General features: G+C 38.8%; 2 protein-coding genes across 3 annotated transcripts in view; both read left to right on the top strand.

Moving 5' to 3' along the window:
• The first annotated feature begins 95 nt into the window (after positions 1–95).
• On the top strand, positions 96–5,915 carry LOC113047028 (nucleobindin-1-like). 2 transcript variants are annotated; one of them, XM_026208265.1, is made up of 13 exons: positions 96–215; positions 460–619; positions 722–829; positions 1,630–1,762; positions 1,854–1,957; positions 2,696–2,881; positions 2,987–3,077; positions 3,146–3,204; positions 3,453–3,545; positions 3,936–4,025; positions 4,103–4,276; positions 4,969–5,095; positions 5,231–5,915. In XM_026208265.1, exons 2-13 carry the CDS (start codon positions 506–508, stop codon positions 5,305–5,307), a joined length of 1,356 nt encoding a protein of 451 aa, XP_026064050.1. In that variant the 5' UTR covers positions 96–215; positions 460–505; the 3' UTR covers positions 5,308–5,915. The 2 variants fall into 2 exon arrangements, with proteins under 2 accessions (XP_026064050.1, XP_026064051.1); XM_026208266.1 differs by having other exon boundaries at positions 121–215; positions 496–619.
• Positions 5,916–9,657: 3,742 nt separating this feature from the next.
• Positions 9,658–20,524, top strand: part of LOC113047025 (liprin-alpha-3-like) — a 41,731-nt gene continuing 30,864 nt past the window's right edge. Inside the window, exons 1-2 of the mRNA XM_026208259.1 lie at positions 9,658–10,607; positions 12,856–13,902. Of these exons, the coding sequence (XP_026064044.1) occupies positions 13,573–13,902 (330 nt within the window). The 5' untranslated portion in view covers positions 9,658–10,607; positions 12,856–13,572. The remainder of the gene's footprint in view (positions 10,608–12,855; positions 13,903–20,524) is intronic.

The raw sequence follows: 20,524 nt of genomic DNA, 5'->3' as shown, positions 1-20,524 counted from the left end.
GGGCCACTTACATTACATTTAAATTTTTGGTAAAGTGGCTTAACATAATTATAGAAAGTGTACCCCATTTATTATTTTAATAACAAACGGGTTGTGGAAAGCGTCGCGTTTGGATTGCGTCATAACTCGTGGCCGCACTTGTTTTTGATTCAGTAACGCTGAGTAATCTGTAGAAACAGGATTCAGTCACCGCTCAAACAGGATCAGACCCTGTGGTAAGAAACCCCGCTGTTTCTCTGATTTAGACCGAGCAGTTTCTGACCAAACGACATTGTAACAGACGTCGGTAGATTACTGTGACTGTTTTTTCTCTTGAAGTTGCGTCTGTTGTGAAACATGTAACGTGTGCTTTCGCAAACTGTCCAACAGACTTCCTTTCTTCTGGTCATGATCGATTTGGACTTAACGTTGCATAAATAAACCTGTCTGCTTAAAGAGACCGCTCTATCTTTCCTAAAGGGTGAAAGGAAAGGCTGTCTAATATTTGTATCGAAGGTATCCAATAATGACAGGAGGCTTGAAGGTTCTGCTGCTTTTGTCTCTGAGTCTTGTGGTGTGGACTGTGCCCATAGACCGCAAGCAAGACCCTCCCCAGGAGGACAGAGCAGAGGACAATGGGGTAAGACTGCTCTCAATCATGCGCATAGAATATGTCATGTGCATCAATCACTCGTTCAATATTCACCTGCTCTCTTGTTTTGGCTGTATGTGCGTATCCCAGGACACTGGTCTGTACTATGACCGTTACCTCCGAGAGGTGATTGAGGTGCTGGAAACTGACCCTCACTTCAGAGAAAAACTCCAGTCTGCCAACACAGATGACATCAAGGTAAAGCATGCTCTATGTAGAGCGCAGAAACAGGAGTCCCATTCCTCTTCTTTAGAAAATATGATAAGGTACAAGTATCCTTTAGCACCGACCTAACAGGAGCTCAGAGATGAAGTTAAAGCATACGCTTCTGTAGAAGTCACGAGCAAGTTTTTAATCTAGTTGATCACATACTCTCAGAACTTATTTGATCTATCATATGCTTAATTATTTAAAAAGAATCATATACAATTATATTTATTTTAATCATCTGTATTGTATTTTATAGGTATGATGTATTGTATACTTTGATACAGTGAATAGTCCTTTATTGTATGTTGAACGATTTATTTATTTATTTATGTTATGTATAATTTGAGATGTGTAGGGTTATGGTTTATTAACTTTTTTCTTACTTTAATTACTTTATTATTAACTCCTTATTTTGGAATTAATATTTATTTTAAAAGCATGTATTTTACATTAGTAATGTACATTTGTACAGTGATTAATGTATGTTGTATTGCTATTTTCTATTATTTTATGCAATGTGAAATTTTATGAGCTGTGTAGGTCATTGCTTTACAAAAGACATAGTATCTTAGTCTTTTTTTTTGTTAAATTATGTTATTTATTTTTTTTTTATGTTGTGATTCATCTCGTTCTTGGAGCTGGTTTGTCTGTTACGTGATTTTTATTAAAATCTTTGTGGAGAAAATGAATGAGGAAAATACCAAATGTTGCTCAGTGTCCATTTTGCCTTTTAGTTTTGGAGTTTTGTCATTTCCTTGGTACTTTAATGGAAAGCTCCTGTGTTTTAGAACGGACGTCTCAGCAAGGAGTTGGATTTGGTGGGCCACCATGTGAGGACACGACTGGATGAGCTAAAGAGGCAAGAGGTCTCGCGCCTCCGGATGTTACTGAAGGCCAAACTGGACAGCACCAACGCACAGAGTGAGTGTGTTCATGAATTACTCAAGTGACACTGTTGAGCAAGAAAAATCTGTTTGTGTGATGCCCACACACACGTTTGTTGTGATTGCAGGTGTTCAGATGGATCACGTTTCCTTGTTGAAGCAGTTTGAACATCTGGACCCTCATAATCAGAACACATTTGAAGCCAAAGACCTGGAGCTGCTTATAGTAACGGTAACACCCATTCCTAACATGCTATGATGTGAAATAGCAAAAAATCATTCATTGACAAGCATTCAGTGCATACTTGTTTGGCACCTACATTTTAACCTTTAGCCAAATAAAATCCTGATGTTTCTTCTTTTCTTGTTTTTGTGTCAATCCAATTCTATCAGATTATAGTATGCATATTTGTTTCATATTTTTTAAGGTATTTCTATTAGGTTTTTCTACACAAAAGAACAGGGGCACAGATAACTGACTCATTCGCCTCAAGTGAAAATGACACAATATTGTATTACCCCAATTAACAGAATCCCAAGCAATTGCATATAGTAAAAGAGTCAAATAAAATGTAGGGGTAATCAAATTAGAAAACAATAATACATAAAAACACAAATACATAATGTAAAATAAATACATAAATAAGGGGGCACATGTATTTATTTCTAGATGCAAGTAAATAAAATCCTGATCCTGCGTATTGTTACTACTTTTTTTGTGTGTGTGTGTGTGTGTGTGTGACCGTTTCTATCAGAATCTAATTTACTAATCTTTTTTTTCTTTTATTAGTTTTTACTACTCAAAAGAAAATGTTCACATATAACAGACCCATTCACCACAAGTTAAAATCCCACAATATAACATAAAATACATACAAATACATAATTTATAAATAGATAATAAAATCAAACAAACAGAAATTAAATAAAGTGAGGAGTTTTTTTTTTTTTTTTGTGCTATATTTGTTAGGCCACTAAAGATCTTGAGAATTACGATGCGGAGCGTCACGAGGAGTTTAAGCGCTACGAGATGCTGAAAGAACACGAGAGGAGAGAGTACCTGAAGAGTTTGGACCAGGAGAAGAGAGAGGAGGAGGAGAAGAGAATCCAGGAGCTGAAAGAAAAGCACCGGCAGCACCCTAAAGTTAACGCTCCGGTGAGGAGATGAAGAATGGGAGATGTGTGGATGGAAAGATGGACTGAGAGGAGTTGTATTTGTTGTATTTCCTGATTTTTTTTTTTTTTATTACTTCCTTTTCAGGGAAGCGTGGATCAGTTACGAGAGGTTTGGAAAGAGACAGATGGGCTGGATCCACAGGAGTTCAACCCCAAGACATTCTTTAAGCTCCACGGTAAGTCTTTTTGTCCTCAAGTGGTCCATGAGCAGGCAAAATGAATTTAATAGTGTTTTCTCACTTAGATACGAATGGTGACGGTGTGTTGGATGAGCAAGAGCTGGAGGCCCTTTTCACGAAAGAGGTAATGTTTCACCTTTGAGCTCGGTGAATCATAGCAATCTGTTATTGACAGTGATGGAGACCTCTTTATGCTGCGTCTGAGTCAGCCGTTAAGACTCTAGTGGGCTCTAGTGGCTGTCCTGAGCAAAACACCATGAAGATTCATGATGACACATTTGATGAAGCCGTTCTTGACAGCAAATGGCAACAATTGGACCGGTGCGAGCACCTTTCTGATGTGTTCATCTTTTCTTTTTTACTCCCTCTAAGCTGGAGAAGGTGTATGATCCCAAGAATGAAGAGGATGACATGATGGAGATGGAGGAGGAGAGGCTGAGGATGCGAGAACACGTCATGCAAAACGTAAAGCCTTCACATGTTTGGCAGTGACTCTTATTGAGTGTGTTTAGACAACGCTAAATGCACATTTTTCTTTGATTTTATTGTATAAAATGTGCGATGAGTGAACACTGAATAAACTGTGAGAATGTCCAGGCAAAAATCTTGTAGGAGTGTATATGTAAATGTTTTCATTCTCTCTCTCTTTCCCTTTATCTGTCTTTCTCCTTCAGCATTTTAACACTTTCACAATGTGCGGAGCAGAAGTGACTCCATCTGTTCTGTTCCTTCAGGATGCATGAGATATATAGTCATTCTTTTATCAGATTTTCACTGCATTAGTCTCTTTTTTTTTCATTACCTTTAAACTGTGCACTTTCAAATAGCTTGTTCCTCTCTCGCTGTTTCCTGCAGGTAGATCTCAATCATGACAGACTGGTCAGCCTTGAAGAGTTCCTCAAGTCTACGGAGAAGAAAGAGTTTAACAACGCAAAGGAATGGGAGGTTAGAGCCAGATTTTGATTATACTGTCTTTACATGCCAGTGTTTCGTGCCAACTCATTATCTTTCTATACCTCAAGACACTGGATGATACAAAGCCAGTGTACACAGAAGAGGAGCTGCAGCGCTTTGAGGCAGAACTTCGGGATAGAGAGGTGGATCTCGGCAGAAGGGCGGAGAAACTACGACAAGAGCAGGAACTTCTCAAAGAGAGAAGCAAAGCCCTTGAAGCCCAGAAACGAGAATATCAGCAGGTAAAAGACTGCTTTCAATCGATTGCAGCCCTTTTCTTGGTATTGCCTTTATATAATTACCGTATTTTTCGCACTATAAGTCGCACCTGAGTATAAATCGCATCAGTCCAAAAATACGTCATGATGAGGAAAAAACATATATAAGTCGCACTGGACTATGTCGCATTTATTTAGAACCAAGAGAAAACATTACCATCTACAGCCGCGAGAGGGCGCTCTATGATTTCAGTACAGACTACAGGAGCATTGAGCAGCATAGAGCGCCCTCTCGCGGCTGGGGACGGTAATGTTTTCTCTTGGTTCATTTCTCTTGGTTCATGTCAAATTAATTTTGATAAATAAGTTGCACCTGACTATAAGTCGCAGGACCAGCCAAACTATGAAACAAAGTGCGACTTATAGTCCGGAAAATACGGTACAATATTTAAAAAAAAAAAATCCAGCTATTATTAGTATTTTTCTTTGGAAAGAATGCATGTATAATAATATAAAAAAATAAATAAAGTGTGTGTGTCTAAAACAATACAGATTATATTTTTTAAAAATTACACATTTAAAATTGTTTTACTGTTAAGGCCAGACTAAAACAATTTATTTTATTTTATTTGCAACATCAGTACTGCACATTCTAGTTATTTTTGATGCATCATCGTGATGCCAGAGAACTGACCGCTTGTTTAACGTCTAATCAGGCAGTGATGGAGAGGTCACAAAAACAAAAGGAGCAACAGGCACTGAACAGACAGCCTCCCTCAGGTCCTAATGGTGAGCTGCAGTTTCAGCAAGAGATCCAGAAACTAGCAAATGAAGATAATCAAGGTGAGAAAATTGAAATGAGAATAGTCTGTGATTCAGCATATGGTTAACCTAACTTGATATCATTAAAATAACAAATAGACTGTATTAACACTATGAAGGTGAATTTTTCAGCGTTGGCCCTTTTGTCTCTTTCAGTGCTTAAAGTCCCAGTCGATGAGAATGGAAATGTGCCAGCTGAGCCACCACAGAATCTGCCACAGCACACGTCCTAACACAAACACATGCACACTTCTACCTGATTTACAGTTTTCAAGAACCTGCCTTTGAATTGCACAGGGCACGTACACATACACACACAAGCCTGTCGACTTAACCCTGTTCTTATCTTATTCTCTCAGCATAACAGAATAACAGTAATTAACAGTTTAACCTCCTCATGGTGTTTCTGCTTTATCCTCAACCAAATATGCTCAAATCCCTAATAGAGTGGCATCAGTATAGACCGTTTGCATGTTCCCTTCTAAAGAATGGCACATTAATATTGGATATGTGGCTTTGTTTGGTGGTAGTCAGGTTTTTTTTTTTTAATATTGCTACTTTTGCCCTGGTTTCAAGGTTTACAGCCCTGCTTGCTTTTCGTTGTGTTTCTCGACTGGAATAAAGTGGTTCTTTTCTGTGGTTCTCATTATGAGAGTAAAACCTTCTAGACAAGGCTTTCTGATGTAAGGTTTCTAATAGACTCAGACGAGCACAAAACTGTAAATCAAACATTCAGATACAGCAATGTGCAATCAATCAGTTTTATTATTATTATTTTTTAAATCTAATATAATTCCCACTGATTTTATGGCTTTCATTTAATAAAGGCTATTTATGGAAATATGCTACTGTCGTTTTTTATTAAAGGGATGTTAATAATAAGTGTTTTTTTTTTCTTGTGTAACAAACAAAAAAAAAATATTATGAATGCATTGAATTACTAAACAGCTGTCTATATAGTAAAAGAAAAACAACACTGGACCTCATTGATTTTGACTGTGTGGACAAAACACCTTGAGAACTTTTTCAAAGCTCTTTTGTGTTAAAAAAAAAGAAACCCACAAAGGTTTGGAACAACATGAGAAATGTATTAGTTTTAGAAACAATTTTGCCTCAGAAATTGCTAGTAAATACAACAGACTGCAAGTGATGCATTTAATGTAACTTTTTGAAGTAGAAAACCTGAAAATAGTATTTCTTGTAAAACAAACTCCAATAAATTATTTCAATTCATCTAACTTCCAAAAATACAATTTTAGTAAATAATTCAATATGATGTTTAATAAGTAAATAATGACATTTACATTTTGGGGTGAATCCTTTCACGCAACCAATAAGAATAAATTGCTTTTCTTTACAACTATTGATCATGTGTAACAGAAAAAAAATCCAAATGATTGGGTCTACGAGTGACAATGAACATTAAATTCACATTTTGATCTGCAGCAAATACCATCTAAACCATTCATAAGAAGACTCAGCCCATTTGTTTCTGAGCTAAACTAATTCCTTGGCTCCAAATGTCAGTTTCAGCTGCTCTGCATTTCTCTTCCAATAAGTCAATTTGTGTTTTTTTTTTCCATCTCTGAAAACAAGTGACAGCGTCATTGTTCTGAAATGTTCACTGATCTGCATTGAGTGTCATCTGCTCGCAGTCGTTGCCACATGGTTCATGCTGTAAATTCCATTCCATTTCTGTCAGTCCCTCCCTGACCCCAGTGACCCGCTGCAGCTGACACTCTCCAGTGATGCTACCATAGATATGTAAATAATGCCCCTCCACTCAAACATCAGTGCAGCAGTCTGAAACTAAGTGCTGTCCACATATTTCAACTCTTCTCACAGGGGTCACTTACGGGAGGGGTTTTGCTCCAAGAGATTTTTTTGAAGGGATAGTTCATCCAAAAATGAAAACATCATCATTTGCTTGCCATTGTGTTTTTCGAAACTTTTCTTCTTGCTATGGAACATAAAAATGATAGTTTGAATGTATTTAGTTGTTTAGTTTTTCTTGCAATGAAAACCAGTGAGGTCTAGTGTTGTTTTGGACAAATGACAGAAACAACTCAATTAAAATGAACTTAAATTGAAAACAATATATGCAAAATTAAAATATGTTAATAAAAATATAACTGTATCTCAATGATAGTAAAACGACACTGATTCAGAAGTTAAATAATACTTAATTTTAAAGTAATGCTGATGAGTAAAATGAATCAAAAATAAGTTTATATATGTGTATAAAAAAATAATAATGTTGACCTCAAATATACCTGTTAACAAAAACCAACCCTCCTTTTTTGTTTTGATGCATTTAATTCATTTAATTGTCCTTTGTGACAAACAAAGTCAGGTTTTGCTTCGGGCTGATGTTGCATCACCAGGACAGGGAACTTTGTAAACCAGCAAAGGGAGGAAGGAATTATTTGTTGAAAGCTCTAGCTTGTAAAAGACAAGAGGAATAAAATAAAGAGCCAAGAAAGATGAGTCAGAGACTGTGGGAAGAGTCTGCTGAAACGAGTACTTGTTTTGGATAGTGTGAAAGAGGGCTTCTGTTCGAGTCCTTTGCATCACTGAGTGGGCTGACTGCTGCTGAATCACTCACTTTTCATAATGCCTCATTTTTATTCTTTTTTCTTATACCAACCCTTAGGAAGTCAGTAGGTATTTTACTGTGTCTCTGGAGCATTGACTGTCTGGTTTCCACATCCTGTTTCTCGCATTTGATTATGTGAGGCCCCTAACAGTGATTTCTTTGCTGTTTTTTCACTCTCACCCTCTACATCAATCGCTATCATGAAGTTTTTTTTTTTTTATTTTAGGTTTTTTAATGGATTAATTTACAAAAAAATTATAATTTACTCTCGTTTACAACCATAGCCTGTTGAAAAAGCATGAGGGTGAGTAAATGATGACATACTTCTTATTTTTAGATGAACTAACTAATTTGTTGTTTCAGCAGAAGCAGATCTGAGGAATGTGTATGTGGTTCCTGTGGAGGAAAGCAACCATTAGAATTACACAATATCTGGTTATATTGGAAGACCAGGTATTTGATACTGTCTCTTGACGTTCTCTCATTCACATTTCCTACATCTCCACCCTTGATCTTTCCCTATCCCTGTCTTTTCCCTGCCTGTGAGGTTTGAGGGATGATAAGAGACAAATAAGCAGTTAACACAGCACTATTATTCAACACTACAGCACCTCTTGTCTATCATCTATCTGGGCCATATTGCAACAGCCTTTATGGACAGGAGAGGGGGCTAAGAGCTCATAAAACTTCCCACAGCACTTCTCGATCTGTGCCAAACACACTTGGTTGTCATCCCCCTATATCATGATAGCCACATATGAGAAATTCTGCTGCTTCTGCGCCGTTGTGCGCGGTATCTGGCCTGTACGATCTGACAGCGGTGAAAATACAGACAATGGATTGCAGCCTGAGAATAAGACATTGGTCCTGATGTACTTTCTGATAATACTCAGGTGATTTTTTTGGGGGTCATCACTTTGCTATTGTGTGACACAACCAAACCGTCCACACACACACACACACACACACACACAAACTAAATGTGCTGAGTTCACAGGGACAGACCACAGTCTCCCACTGTCACGTACAGGACATGGAGACAAGGGTATTTCATACCAAGAACCTATGATGCAGAATTCAAATACATTTTTAATTGTAAAAAAAGAAAATATATCTCCCTGGATATATCCCAGTGTACCTCAGCAGTGTCCTGTCCCTAAGTGCTCAGAAGGTTCTGATGCTGCAGCTCCAGGAGACACTCTGATAAACACCATGTTGCCTCTGTTGCCATGGTGACCGGCTGTGCACGGGTAGAGATGCTAGAAGTACAAGCTATGCAAGTTATAGATATATGGTAAAGCACAAGAGTAGTGTAATGCAAGTTGATTTTGGCACCTTGGTATGGGTTTGAAAAATGATATATGAAGTCCTATTCCGTGCAATTGGGGGTTCTCAAATTGAGAAGAAAAAGCTTAGAAAATCTCATTTGAGGCTTTTTGATTTGCACTGGTGCAAAAGCAGACATCCCTCACTTCGTTCTTGTGCAGCACTTCTCCAGCTGCAAGCTGTACCACGACACAGCTGCGTCTTTAAATCCGGTCTTTGTGCAAACGATGACATCATCCTCTAAAAACACATTACGTCACCCCTTTCGGGACCCTTGTCGTAGCTCCACCCTGCTCTCGCTCCGGTCTATTGGCGTATATCACTGCAGAAGCCCTCCTCGACGTCTGGTTTATTGGTGGAGAAGTCGCCGGTGTCTGTTTTTCATTGGCTCGTAGCGTCTGTGTCTGTGGTCTCCTCCACTGAAAGGGGCTCCTCGGCTCCAGACGCGTCGCGGGTCATTTGGTTTTCCTCGAGCTCACGCACTAAGTCATATGGACAGCGTCTTATTGTTTCATGATATAAAACATTGGCTATATACATCACAAATTATTAGCATTTTTGTAGAAGACAGGTTTTCTCCAGTTCATGGATTATGGGCTTTCTGAGCAGAGTTTGAAGCTTTCCAGATGCTGTCGAAGTAGGGTTGCTGTGTAAATAGGCTACTATTTTTACTATTCAAAATATAAATGTTTCGACGGCATTTTCATATGTTTCAAAAGCTACAAATAAGTTATATTGGACGTGTGTGTTATTAAATTCAGGTAGGGTGCGCTAAATATGAACGTGAGGTAACAGCTCGTGCATAGGTCGATCTTGATTATGCATTTTAAAATATCAGATGTAATCACAGAAACATTATGTTTTGTTAAAAATGCCTTTAAGATGTTTAACGGCTTGTTGTACTAGACGTGAAAAATTACTATTTAAGATGCACAAGAAGAATATGCTGGTGTCGCCAGATACGTCGACTGGAAAGGAATATTATGCAAAATATTATTTTACCTTAAACACAATTTTAAAAAAAACAAAAACAATAAAAGCCACACTTGAGTGAACATGCAATCCAACGCTGAAAAAAAAACGGTATGTGATAATTGTTAACAAGTACGGATGCGCAATACCGACAGCCCCCGGTAGAGGGAGTGGATGTGACGACACACAGAGAGAGACTCAGTGGTACCCAGGACCGATGACCATTTGGACCTTTTGCCTATGAACACGTCCATCCTCTTACGCGAGGAAAGGTGCTTGACCGTGTCATTTACAGACATGATATCTCACAGTCACAGTGGCCCCAGCAACAGCTCGTGTTTGTGATCGCTGAAGAAGGCGCGAGTGTTTCTTTAAGAGCCAGCACCTTTACATCGAGAGGGAGGGGGGAGAGAGAGAGAGAGAGGGAGGGAGAGAGGGGAGAGAGAGACTGGGGCTCTCTGTGGATAGATAGGTGTAACGTTTGCTCGCTCGGTGCCGTCGTTACATGTGTGAGAAAGAGGGAAGGGGGGAGGCAATAACTGGGCACCCGAAAGCGCTGCGCTCCGATGGGGTCGACGGGGATGAAATGATGCTGATGATGAGGATGATGTCTAGCGTTTACTCTCGACGATGACAACGGTGAGCGGTGCATATTTCAGCATCGCATGCATTTTCTCATATATGCATGTCTCTGTGTGTGATATCGCCCAGCTGTGGAGATGAGGAGGGGATGATGATGGAGGACTTGGGAGGAGGGGGCGAGGCGAAAGGATGGATGGGAGAAAGAGCATAAAATAGCGACATTTGAAGAGATGACACGACGCGTTCTTCATCAGACTAGTTCAAATGTAAGCATTTCATTTCGACGGCACGTCCGGTCGCGTATCTGCAGGAGAGAGACGGCACATATATCTGTCATGGTGGAGCGAGGCGAGCGGCGGAGGAATACGTCAACACACACATCCAGCCCAGTTCACACTGAGCGAACGGAGCGGTGCTTGCGTTTTATTCTTATCATTAAGCCGTTCACGGTAGTACGGAATAAACAAGATCAGCAGCAGCATCCAATCACGCTCGGGTTGGCTTTAAACGGACACCCGTTTCTTCCTTCTTCCTGCGTTTAGACAGCGGCCACGGACACACACACACACACACACACACACACACAAAGCGCTGCCAGGCTACACGACCATGGTGTAACACACCATGAATTTCATTTCCGTATATCATGCGCATCCATTAGCCTCTTGTCTAATAGGCTTCCCAGAGCCTGTTTAGAGAAGCGAATACACCGTAGGGGCGAGCGGAGAATAAACGCGGTGCGTTGTGGTGTCAGGAAACGGCTGCTGTCTGTGTTGAAGGGAATTTGAAATAGGTGTGTGTCGGAGAAAGAGAGGGAGGGAGGTTGAAAGGCAGAGAGACAAAACAAATGGAATTTAGTTTTTATTTGAATGTTCTGCATGACAGTCGCGGAAACAAGGCTTATGCGTTGTGTTTATTCGCCTGGACGTCGTTACCAGTCAAGACAGCGAGTATTTAGCAGGATTTGTGGCCTGTGCGAGGAATCACTGCTCTATTGATTCTTCCAGATTCCTGTGTCGACATTCACTGGAACAGGACGCTCTTTCACGCTATTCCCAGATTTCTGTGAGGGGGGAAACCCGATGGTTACAATGTTATTTTTTAGTTTGATGCTCCCCAATGTGTCTGCCACCATCTAATGCTGACTCTTGTGTCGAAGAGCCGAGTGATTTGAGTGCTAACTCCACGTCTCTCACTCAGTGCTTTTACATGCACAGGAACATTCAGATGTGAATTAGAATTTACTCATATTGTGATTATGTAAGGGTCATGCCAACACACTGATTGGCACAACCAGATTAATCCAGTGTTTTGGTTTCTGGAAATCTGAATTAGACAGTACGTGCTTGTATTATTGAGATTTGTGGGTCATAATGGAATATTGACTGTAACTGGACCTTCTTTTTTTTATTTGTCCAATCAGAGTTAATTTGTGATATTAGATATAAACAACTCCTAGATTCAGAATGATTGAAGACTTTTACTTTTCTAATGACAATTTTATCAAATTAAATGAATCACAATGGCCTGTATTTGTAAGAGTCTCATGACCCACATTTTGCCAATCATAGCTTGTGTGTTGGGATATGAAAGATATCTCATGAGTTGATTAAATTACTGTTCAAAAGGACTAAAATGCGTGATGCACTGTAAGTGGCTCAAGCAAACAGAAAAATGTTCAGGAAATGCTGGTGCTAATAATTATAAAAGAATACGTTACTATTTCTGGAGCATATGGAAATCTGTTTTCAGCATAAATGCTTACCCGGAATATGAACCTTAATCAGAAAATTATGTGCATGTAAAATTATGATGCCACTGTCAAGATTGGCATATTACTTTTAAGCATTACTGGTTTCCATTTAGTGTTGTTTATCACAGCATGTTTTAAAGCTTTACATGACAGCTGAGAGTCACTCATCAGCACAGATAATTGTCAACTTATCTACTCCATTTCTACCTATTACAACATTTAATGCATTAAAGGTCTGCACTGAAGGCATGTTTTATACGTAATTGCAAAAGTAAGATATCAGAACAGTTGTCTTTCACCTCTTGCTGTACAAAGCTTTTTTGGTTTTGTTTGTTGGATTATTTTCTCCCTTGTCTTGTCTTTCCTTTTTTTATCCCCATAGTTTTATCAATAAAGGCACTATTAAAGTCTACCAGGAAACTTACTGTTTTGAAATGGTTTACTCAGAGACTGTGAATTCACTGGATTTGATGTATAATGCTTTATATCTTCATGTCTAGCCCAGCTTTGACCATGTGTGCTAATGTCACTCTCCTTTATTTCCCTCTTCAGCTCTCCTTTACTTGAAGTTCAAACCCATTGGGTAGAAGACTTTCCTCCATGCCCACTCTTCCTTTTACCCAATCCAGTCCCTGCGACCCAGCGACTTTCCCCTCCTGCTTTCTCCTGCCACTGTTGTCCCACCTGAGACCACGTCTTGCTGCTCCTCCCAAACGCACCCGAGCCAAGGATTTTGAACAGCACATACTAAGAGCCAATCAGGAGCCTTGAAGCCATTCAGGAAATAGCAACACAACTCATGAATCTACCTGAGCACTGAGGAAAAAATAAAGGAAAGAAAGCTGTGGATAATTAACTCATTGTCAAGAAGACAACGCAGATAAACTGGCAGTACGTGTCTACCCTTGAAGAAGAGCACAGCGATTAGGAGTTTCCACCAAGAAAGCTTGAATAGAGGGTGAATTCAAACAGACACATTTACTGATGGACAGGACATAGAGGAAAAGAAACTGCACGCATAATATAGCATACCTGCAATACTCACAGTCCCACACACATTACAGACTGTTAAGGCACATCTACACATCCTAGACATCCGCATATGAATGACAAGTTGTTTATCTCTTTGCCGTAGGCTCTCAGGCACACAAACACCATCAGATTCACGGTCCCACACTGTGATTCTCGCAAGTTCCTCTTTGCAAACTTGTAGGGCCAAGACATTCACACACTCGCCCTTAAACTCTCGCACCTGTTCACGGCCTCAAGATGATGTGTGAGGTGATGCCCACCATCTCAGAGGACGGCCGGGGTGGTGGAGGAGGCCCGTCCTCTCCTGCTGGAGGTGGTGGGGGTATGGTGGGCGGCGCAGGGGGCATGGGTGGTGGCTATGGGGGTCGGGAGGCCCGCGGCGGAGACGAGGGCGGGAGCACTGGAAATCTGGAGTCTCTGATGGTAAACATGCTGACGGAGCGAGAGCGGCTGCTAGAGAGTCTCAGAGAGACCCAGGATAGTCTCGGCACGGCACAGCTACGTCTGCGAGAGCTGGGTCACGAGAAGGACTCGCTACAGAGACAACTCTCCATCGCACTGCCTCAGGTACGCATTAGGGCTCCTGGACGTGTGTTTAAAACAATATGTGAAGTTGCAGGAGATTCATGATTTGAATATTCGGAATTATGTTGATATATTGTGCACCTTAGTTTATAATCGTATAAATATTATGTTCATTTGGAGTAACATTCTTTAATGGAATACCTTGGGTCATAGTGAGGCACTTACAATGGAAGCAAAATGCCTTAATCTGTAAACTGTAAAGTACTCACAATTTCTTTTTCTTTTTATAAAAGAGAGACAGAAAAACACAAGATGTGCACAATATGTTAACATGATTTTAATGAGAAAAGGTAGCTTTCTAACCTTTTCTGTGTAAAGTTATATCCTATTTTTATATCCTACATTTCTGCTTTAACCCTCAATATTGTCCCTATTGTCTTCCATTGTAAGTTTCTTACTGTAAAGGTGCAGTCACAATTGCTAAATATCAAAATCTTGTGGGCGAAAAGGTCTGTTGTCAGTAGCCTAGCTATGTGTAAAGCACAGTTCACAGAGAAGTCACTTTCTAATCAAGCAGCTTTCTGTTCGGTCAGCACAGCGAATGCAACATTTTTGCATCGTTTTCTTTCCTTGTGCAAAATTCACATGGATTCTTATGAAAATGACACTATTTTGTTTTTATAATATTTTGGTGATAATTAACATGACACAAATGCTCTAATTTGAGCTTAAAGAGGGAATTTACTGCTGGAAAGATGGCTTTTAATAAAACTGTGATACATTGACTAAAGAAAACAAAGAAAATGAGCTGTGACGTATTCTTTTGCCAAGAAGTTCAACATCCTTAATGCACTTTTGATTTTGATGCCGCCCCTGTGATCTGACTGTCTGTGGGCAGGAACATGAAAATGCAGAAGTTCAATCTGTAGTTTCAACAACAGCTCTGGAGCTGTCAAATGGCTTCAGGTCCGAGAGGTTATGGAGCTGACTTTTGCTGAACAATCACAGATAACCAAATACTGATATATCAAATATACTGGGTGCAGGTAACACGGAGAAAAAGTATACATTGATCATTTATACTTGCAACATTTTATCAGTAAAAAGCTGCTTAACAAAAATCAGTTGAACCTAGAAACATTCCCTTAAGAATATCTTGAATTGAATAGTTTGCTTGGAAAAACAGGTCATGAGGAGATGAACCATGTCTGAGGATGAGCTGCCAGTGAGGTATAAAAGATGTTGCATACAGACAGATGAAAATAATTTTAAAGAGTCAGAACTCAGCTTGTCTTGTTAGTATCAAGTACTTTGTCTGATCTTAGTCTTCCAGACTTGCTGTGGGCTTTTCTGGACCTTTTTGCATCAGGTCTTGAACTGTTTTGTCTCACCTGATCTAATTTAAGATGTTCCACATATCTTTTTGAGATTATCTGCTTATCTATGATTCTGTGACCTGTATGAGAAGTCGGGATGCTATATTTTTAATTCCTGAGGAGTATAATCTTCTGAACAGTCCCGGTTGTTTCATTGGTAGATTCTGTATCCTTTAATGACATCACTGCAGCTTAAGGTGAGGTAATGAGCTTGCCTGATACATAAATCTGCCAGTTATACAGTATATGGGGATGAATATATTCACAAAAGCATAACCTTATTCAAATTCACAAAATCTAAAAACGTGTTCATGAGAATGATTTTATATTAGAAATAGATTGTTGAATCTGCATTTGCAAATCTTCTCATTATGAAGATTACATGCCTTAGATTTGTATGTGGATGTTTTGGAGATTTGATTCACAACTACATTTGACAATTGATCAACTCAAGCAAGGGGACTTGAGTAATATGCAAGAGTCTTTTCTCTGCAGTATGTCTTACTATAGGAGAGTTGTGTTGTAAAAGTGCTGAAAGACACACACACACACACATATACATCACTTCTAATATCCCAAACTGTCTGTCATTACCTGAAGGTGGTACATTTGTTTGCAGTGACATCCGAGTGTTCCTGTGTAATTGTACCATTTCAGCGTAACGTTACTCCTTCTCCATAAAAACACACTGCACAGAAGAGAAACAACAGGATACTTCTTGAGTCACAGTGTTGTTTTACAGAATATATAAAGATTATTAGTTAGTATTTCTTTGCCTTTAGTAAATTTCTAATGGTGTAAGAGAGTAATTTAACACATTCATTCCTTAAAAACCATATGTTTTGCAGTTTTTCATCTCAAGTAAATGTTACAGGTAAATAATACAAAATAACAAAACTAATTTTGTGAAGTCTAAAAAAATATATACTTTTAACTTGTGAATTAAAACGTGTCAGAAGAGTCACAATTCTGAGGCGACCCACAAATGTGTGACAATTTGCTAATTCAGATTGAACAATAAATTATAAAATGCAAAAACACTGGACAATTCATCAAAGCAGTTGCGTATTCATCCGAATTAGGTGACACATTTATGCTTTTGTAGTTATTCATTTTTCTAACACCATATTTTTATGCCAATTAAAGATCAATGTCTGTATCACTGGAAACATTTTGGGACAGACTGCCACCAACATGTGGCTTGAAATAACAGGTATCAGAGAGACGCATTTTCTGGGAGAATGACTGGATATTTAAGGGGCATAGCAACACAGAGAGAGGGAGAATCAATATCTCCCTCTCTCTTTCACACACACAAACATATGCAAACACTCTCTGAAATAAGCAGACAGAGCAGTGCTACATTAAGCAGGGTTCAGTCGGTGCATCCCATCAGCTTTGGGCGTGTGAGAGAAAAACAAATCGTGAAAGAGACGAGAGCTGAAAAAGGCGAGGTTGAGGTCCTGTGTGTCAGTGGAGCTGTAGCAGGAGCTTGAATGAGAGAGAGAAATAAGGCAGGACATTATCACGCAATTGTGTTTGGCATACTTGTGCAAAACATAATTCTAGTCCAATCTCAGCAAGGTACCTTTCCAGAATGCCAAAGTCCTATGGGCCCACTGAGTTACCATCTGTGTACCACTACTCCACTCCTAAGCCCAGCCCCCCACTCCTCCTTCTCCTTGCTCCAGCTTCCTTCCCCTATTTTTGCCTGTTGGCAGAAAGTGAGGCGGTTAGATATAGACAGGATGGAGACGTGACCCACCAAACGCATTCATCACGAAGGAAAGGAAACATGATTGGCCGATCTGAGCTCTGAAGGTACATGCAACGTGATTGGTCGAGAATTGTGCTTAGCTTGTTAAAGTCCTTTTGATTGGGGTTTGGTTTGCATTGCGGAGGGAATGTGATTGCTTAGTAAGATTGGCTCGGATTCAAATCTCCTTTTGTTTTGAGCCGCTGACTTGATTGATCCAGGATTTGATTCACTTTTAGGTTAAGTTATTAGTGTTTCTTTGTATCATCTCGCAAACATAGTGAGAATTCTTTAATAAAATTCCTACATCTGCTGTGCGTTTAAGTCAGTGGACACACAGAGTACATAAATACACATGCAATATGACGATTCTGTCTGCGGATAAGACAGGGAAGGTGTGTGGTGTGTGATTCTTGAGGAAGACGATCACATATAGGCAGCTGGAAAAAGATGCTCGCAGTGGCAGCCGTGTGAGGCCATATGTCATCTCACACAACGTGGTGCTATAAAGACCTTACACCCGAGAGTTGCTCATTGGAGTGTTCAGAATGTGGACTTTGTCATCTGTTCATACAGAAGCAATAAAAGTAACAAACTCTGATTCAATCTCACACTCGCACAAACACGATACCAACATTTGGGCTTTTAAAATGTATGCATTTAGCAGACGCTTTTATCCAAAGTGACTTACATTGCATTCAAGCTAACAATTTTCTCCTACCATGTGTTCCCTGGGATTCAGACCCCCAACCTTGCGCTTGCAAACACAATGCACTGCCACTTGAGCTACAGGAACACAAGATACTGGCCTCAGATTACTGATGAAATGATGCTGGGCTGTCAATAAATAAAATATAATATGTCAGTAATAATAACAGTAATTTGCGGAATCTCTTGTTGTTTTCAGTCAATGCGTTAACACATTCAGTTGGAAATTTTGTTTACAAAATGTATGCGCAAATGTATGAGGTAAAGAGATGCTCACACACATATTGTAGGTTAATACAACAACAACAAAACGCTTGGGAAGTGCAAACAAACTCTGAACCCAATGCAAATGTGCAATTATTTAGAATTCTTTCTCTGCACTTTTGTAGCAAAGATCTTTCGTCTGATGGTCATGTTGACGTGTACAGAAATACATTTAACTTTTGATGATCATTCAATTCTCTGTGTATTCCCCTACTTTTAAGCATCCTGTCTGGATTTTATTTATACTAATAAATGAGATTTATAGATTAAAAATGTGGTGTCAAATGTCAAAACCAGTGGTTGAACAAGGCCCCCCCCCCACCTCTAGTATTTTTAGCTGGAATGATGAGAATGCTGCTTGTTTCAAACATTTTTAATGAATAAACTGGGAGTGTGGATGTGTTAAATTATTAAACATGATTAATTTTGTTATTTTATAAGACTGAAATTCTGATTCTGTATGTTTTAGTAAAAAAAATTAAAGTTATTCAGGGGAAAAAAGTAACATGATTTTAAAAATTGCACACATTATTCACGTTATTCCCATTCCATCTCATCTCCTTCAAGCCATTTCTCCCGCAGTTGTACCTGCACTCACTCACATCATTAACATATCCCTCCAAACTGATGTTTTTCCCTCAACATTTCTTCCTGAATGATGGACCATCACCTTCAACTCAACCTTGCCAAGACAGAACTGCTTGTGTTTCCAGCAAACCCATCGTTTCAACACAATTTCTCCATCCAGTTAGGCACATCAACCATAACTCCTTCAAAAACAGCTAGAAGTCTTTGAGTTATAAGCTAACTTTCTCAGACCACATTCCTAAAACTGTCTTGTCCTGCAGATTTGCTTTATTCAACATCAAGAAGATCAGGCCCTTTCTTTCCGAACATGCTTCACAACTCCGGTTCAAGCTCTTGTTCTGTTCAGGCTGGACTATTGCAATGCTCACTTGTCAGGTCTTCCAGCCAGTTCTATCAAACCTTTACAATTAATTCAGAACGCGACAGCAAGATTAATTTTTAATGAGCCGAAAAGAATACACGTCACACCTCTGTTTATTAATTTGCACTGGCTTCCAATAGCTGCTCGCATAAAATTCAAAGCATTGATGTTTGCCTACAAAACCACCACTGGCTCTGCACCTCTTTGCCTAAATTCATTACTTCAGACATATGTGCCTCTAGAAGCTCGCGTTCTGCAAGTGAACGTGCTTGATTGTGCCATCCCAAAGAAGCACAAAGTCACCTTTACAGACTTTTAAATTAAATGTTCCCTCCTGCTGGAATGACCTGCCCAACTCAATCCGAGCAGAATCTGCATAAAACACATCTCTTTCATCTTTATTTGACCCTCTAACTTTAGCACTCACTATTCTAATACTATTCTTTACTAGCTTCAAATCTTTTCGTATTCTATCTGTTTTCTTTTTATTTATTATATTATTTAAAAGCTCTTACTATGTGTACTGCGTTTAAGTTAACTTAGACTTGTTGTAGCACTTGTGTATTATTGCTCTTTTGTTGATTTTGATTGCTTACATTGTCCTCATTTGTAAGTCTCTTTGGATAAAAGTGTGTGCTAAATGACTAAAGGTAAATGTAATGTAAATGTTATTCACTAATGTTCACATCTAACTCCCATTCATATCTCATTGCCCAAAACTACTGCTGAACTGTGCTGAATTGCAGCATGTTATTCATGGATCATTGTTGTGTGGTTAAAGGGATAGTTCACCCAAAAATGAAAATGCTGTCATTAATTCCTCACCCTCGTGTCATTCCAAACCTGTAACACATACGTTTATTTTCGCCAGAACACAACTGAAGATATTTTTGATGAAATCCGTGAGCTTTCTGACCATGCATAAACAAGCAGTACAACTACCACATTCAAGACCCAGAAAGGAAGACATCATTAAAACAGTCCATGTGACATCAGTGGTTCAACCATAATTTTATGAAGCTACGAGAATCATTTTTATGTGCAAAGAAAACAAAAATAATGACTATATTCAACAATTTCTTCTCTTCTGGGTTATGAATTGACTTAGTGGTTTGGAACGAAATGAGGGTGAGTAATTAATAAAACAATATGTGTGTGTGTTCTGTGTATATTTATGTATATATAAAGACACACATACAGTATATATTTTGAAAGTATTTAAATGCATTTAATTGTCTATATTTATATTCATATAATTGATATTATAAATAAATGTATTTAATATATAAACACAATATATTTTATTGAAATATATATATGTGTGTGTATTTATATACATAATAAATATACACAGTACACACACATATATAATGTAAACAAAAACTTTTATGTTGTATGCGATTAATCATGATTTATCATTTGACAGCACTACATATACATATATTTCACCCAAAAATGCAAATTCTGTCATTAATTACTCACCCTCATGTCGTTCCAAACCACTAAGACCTTCAATTCATAACCCAGAAGAGAAGAAATTGTTGAATATAGTCAAAGCAAATCATGATTAAATGTTTGTCAGCATATATATATATTAGCTTAATTTCATCT

This window comes from Carassius auratus, chromosome 28, assembly GCF_003368295.1.
Source record: "Carassius auratus strain Wakin chromosome 28, ASM336829v1, whole genome shotgun sequence".
NCBI lineage: Eukaryota > Metazoa > Chordata > Actinopteri > Cypriniformes > Cyprinidae > Carassius > Carassius auratus.
This window is presented reverse-complemented; position numbering and strand designations above follow the sequence as displayed.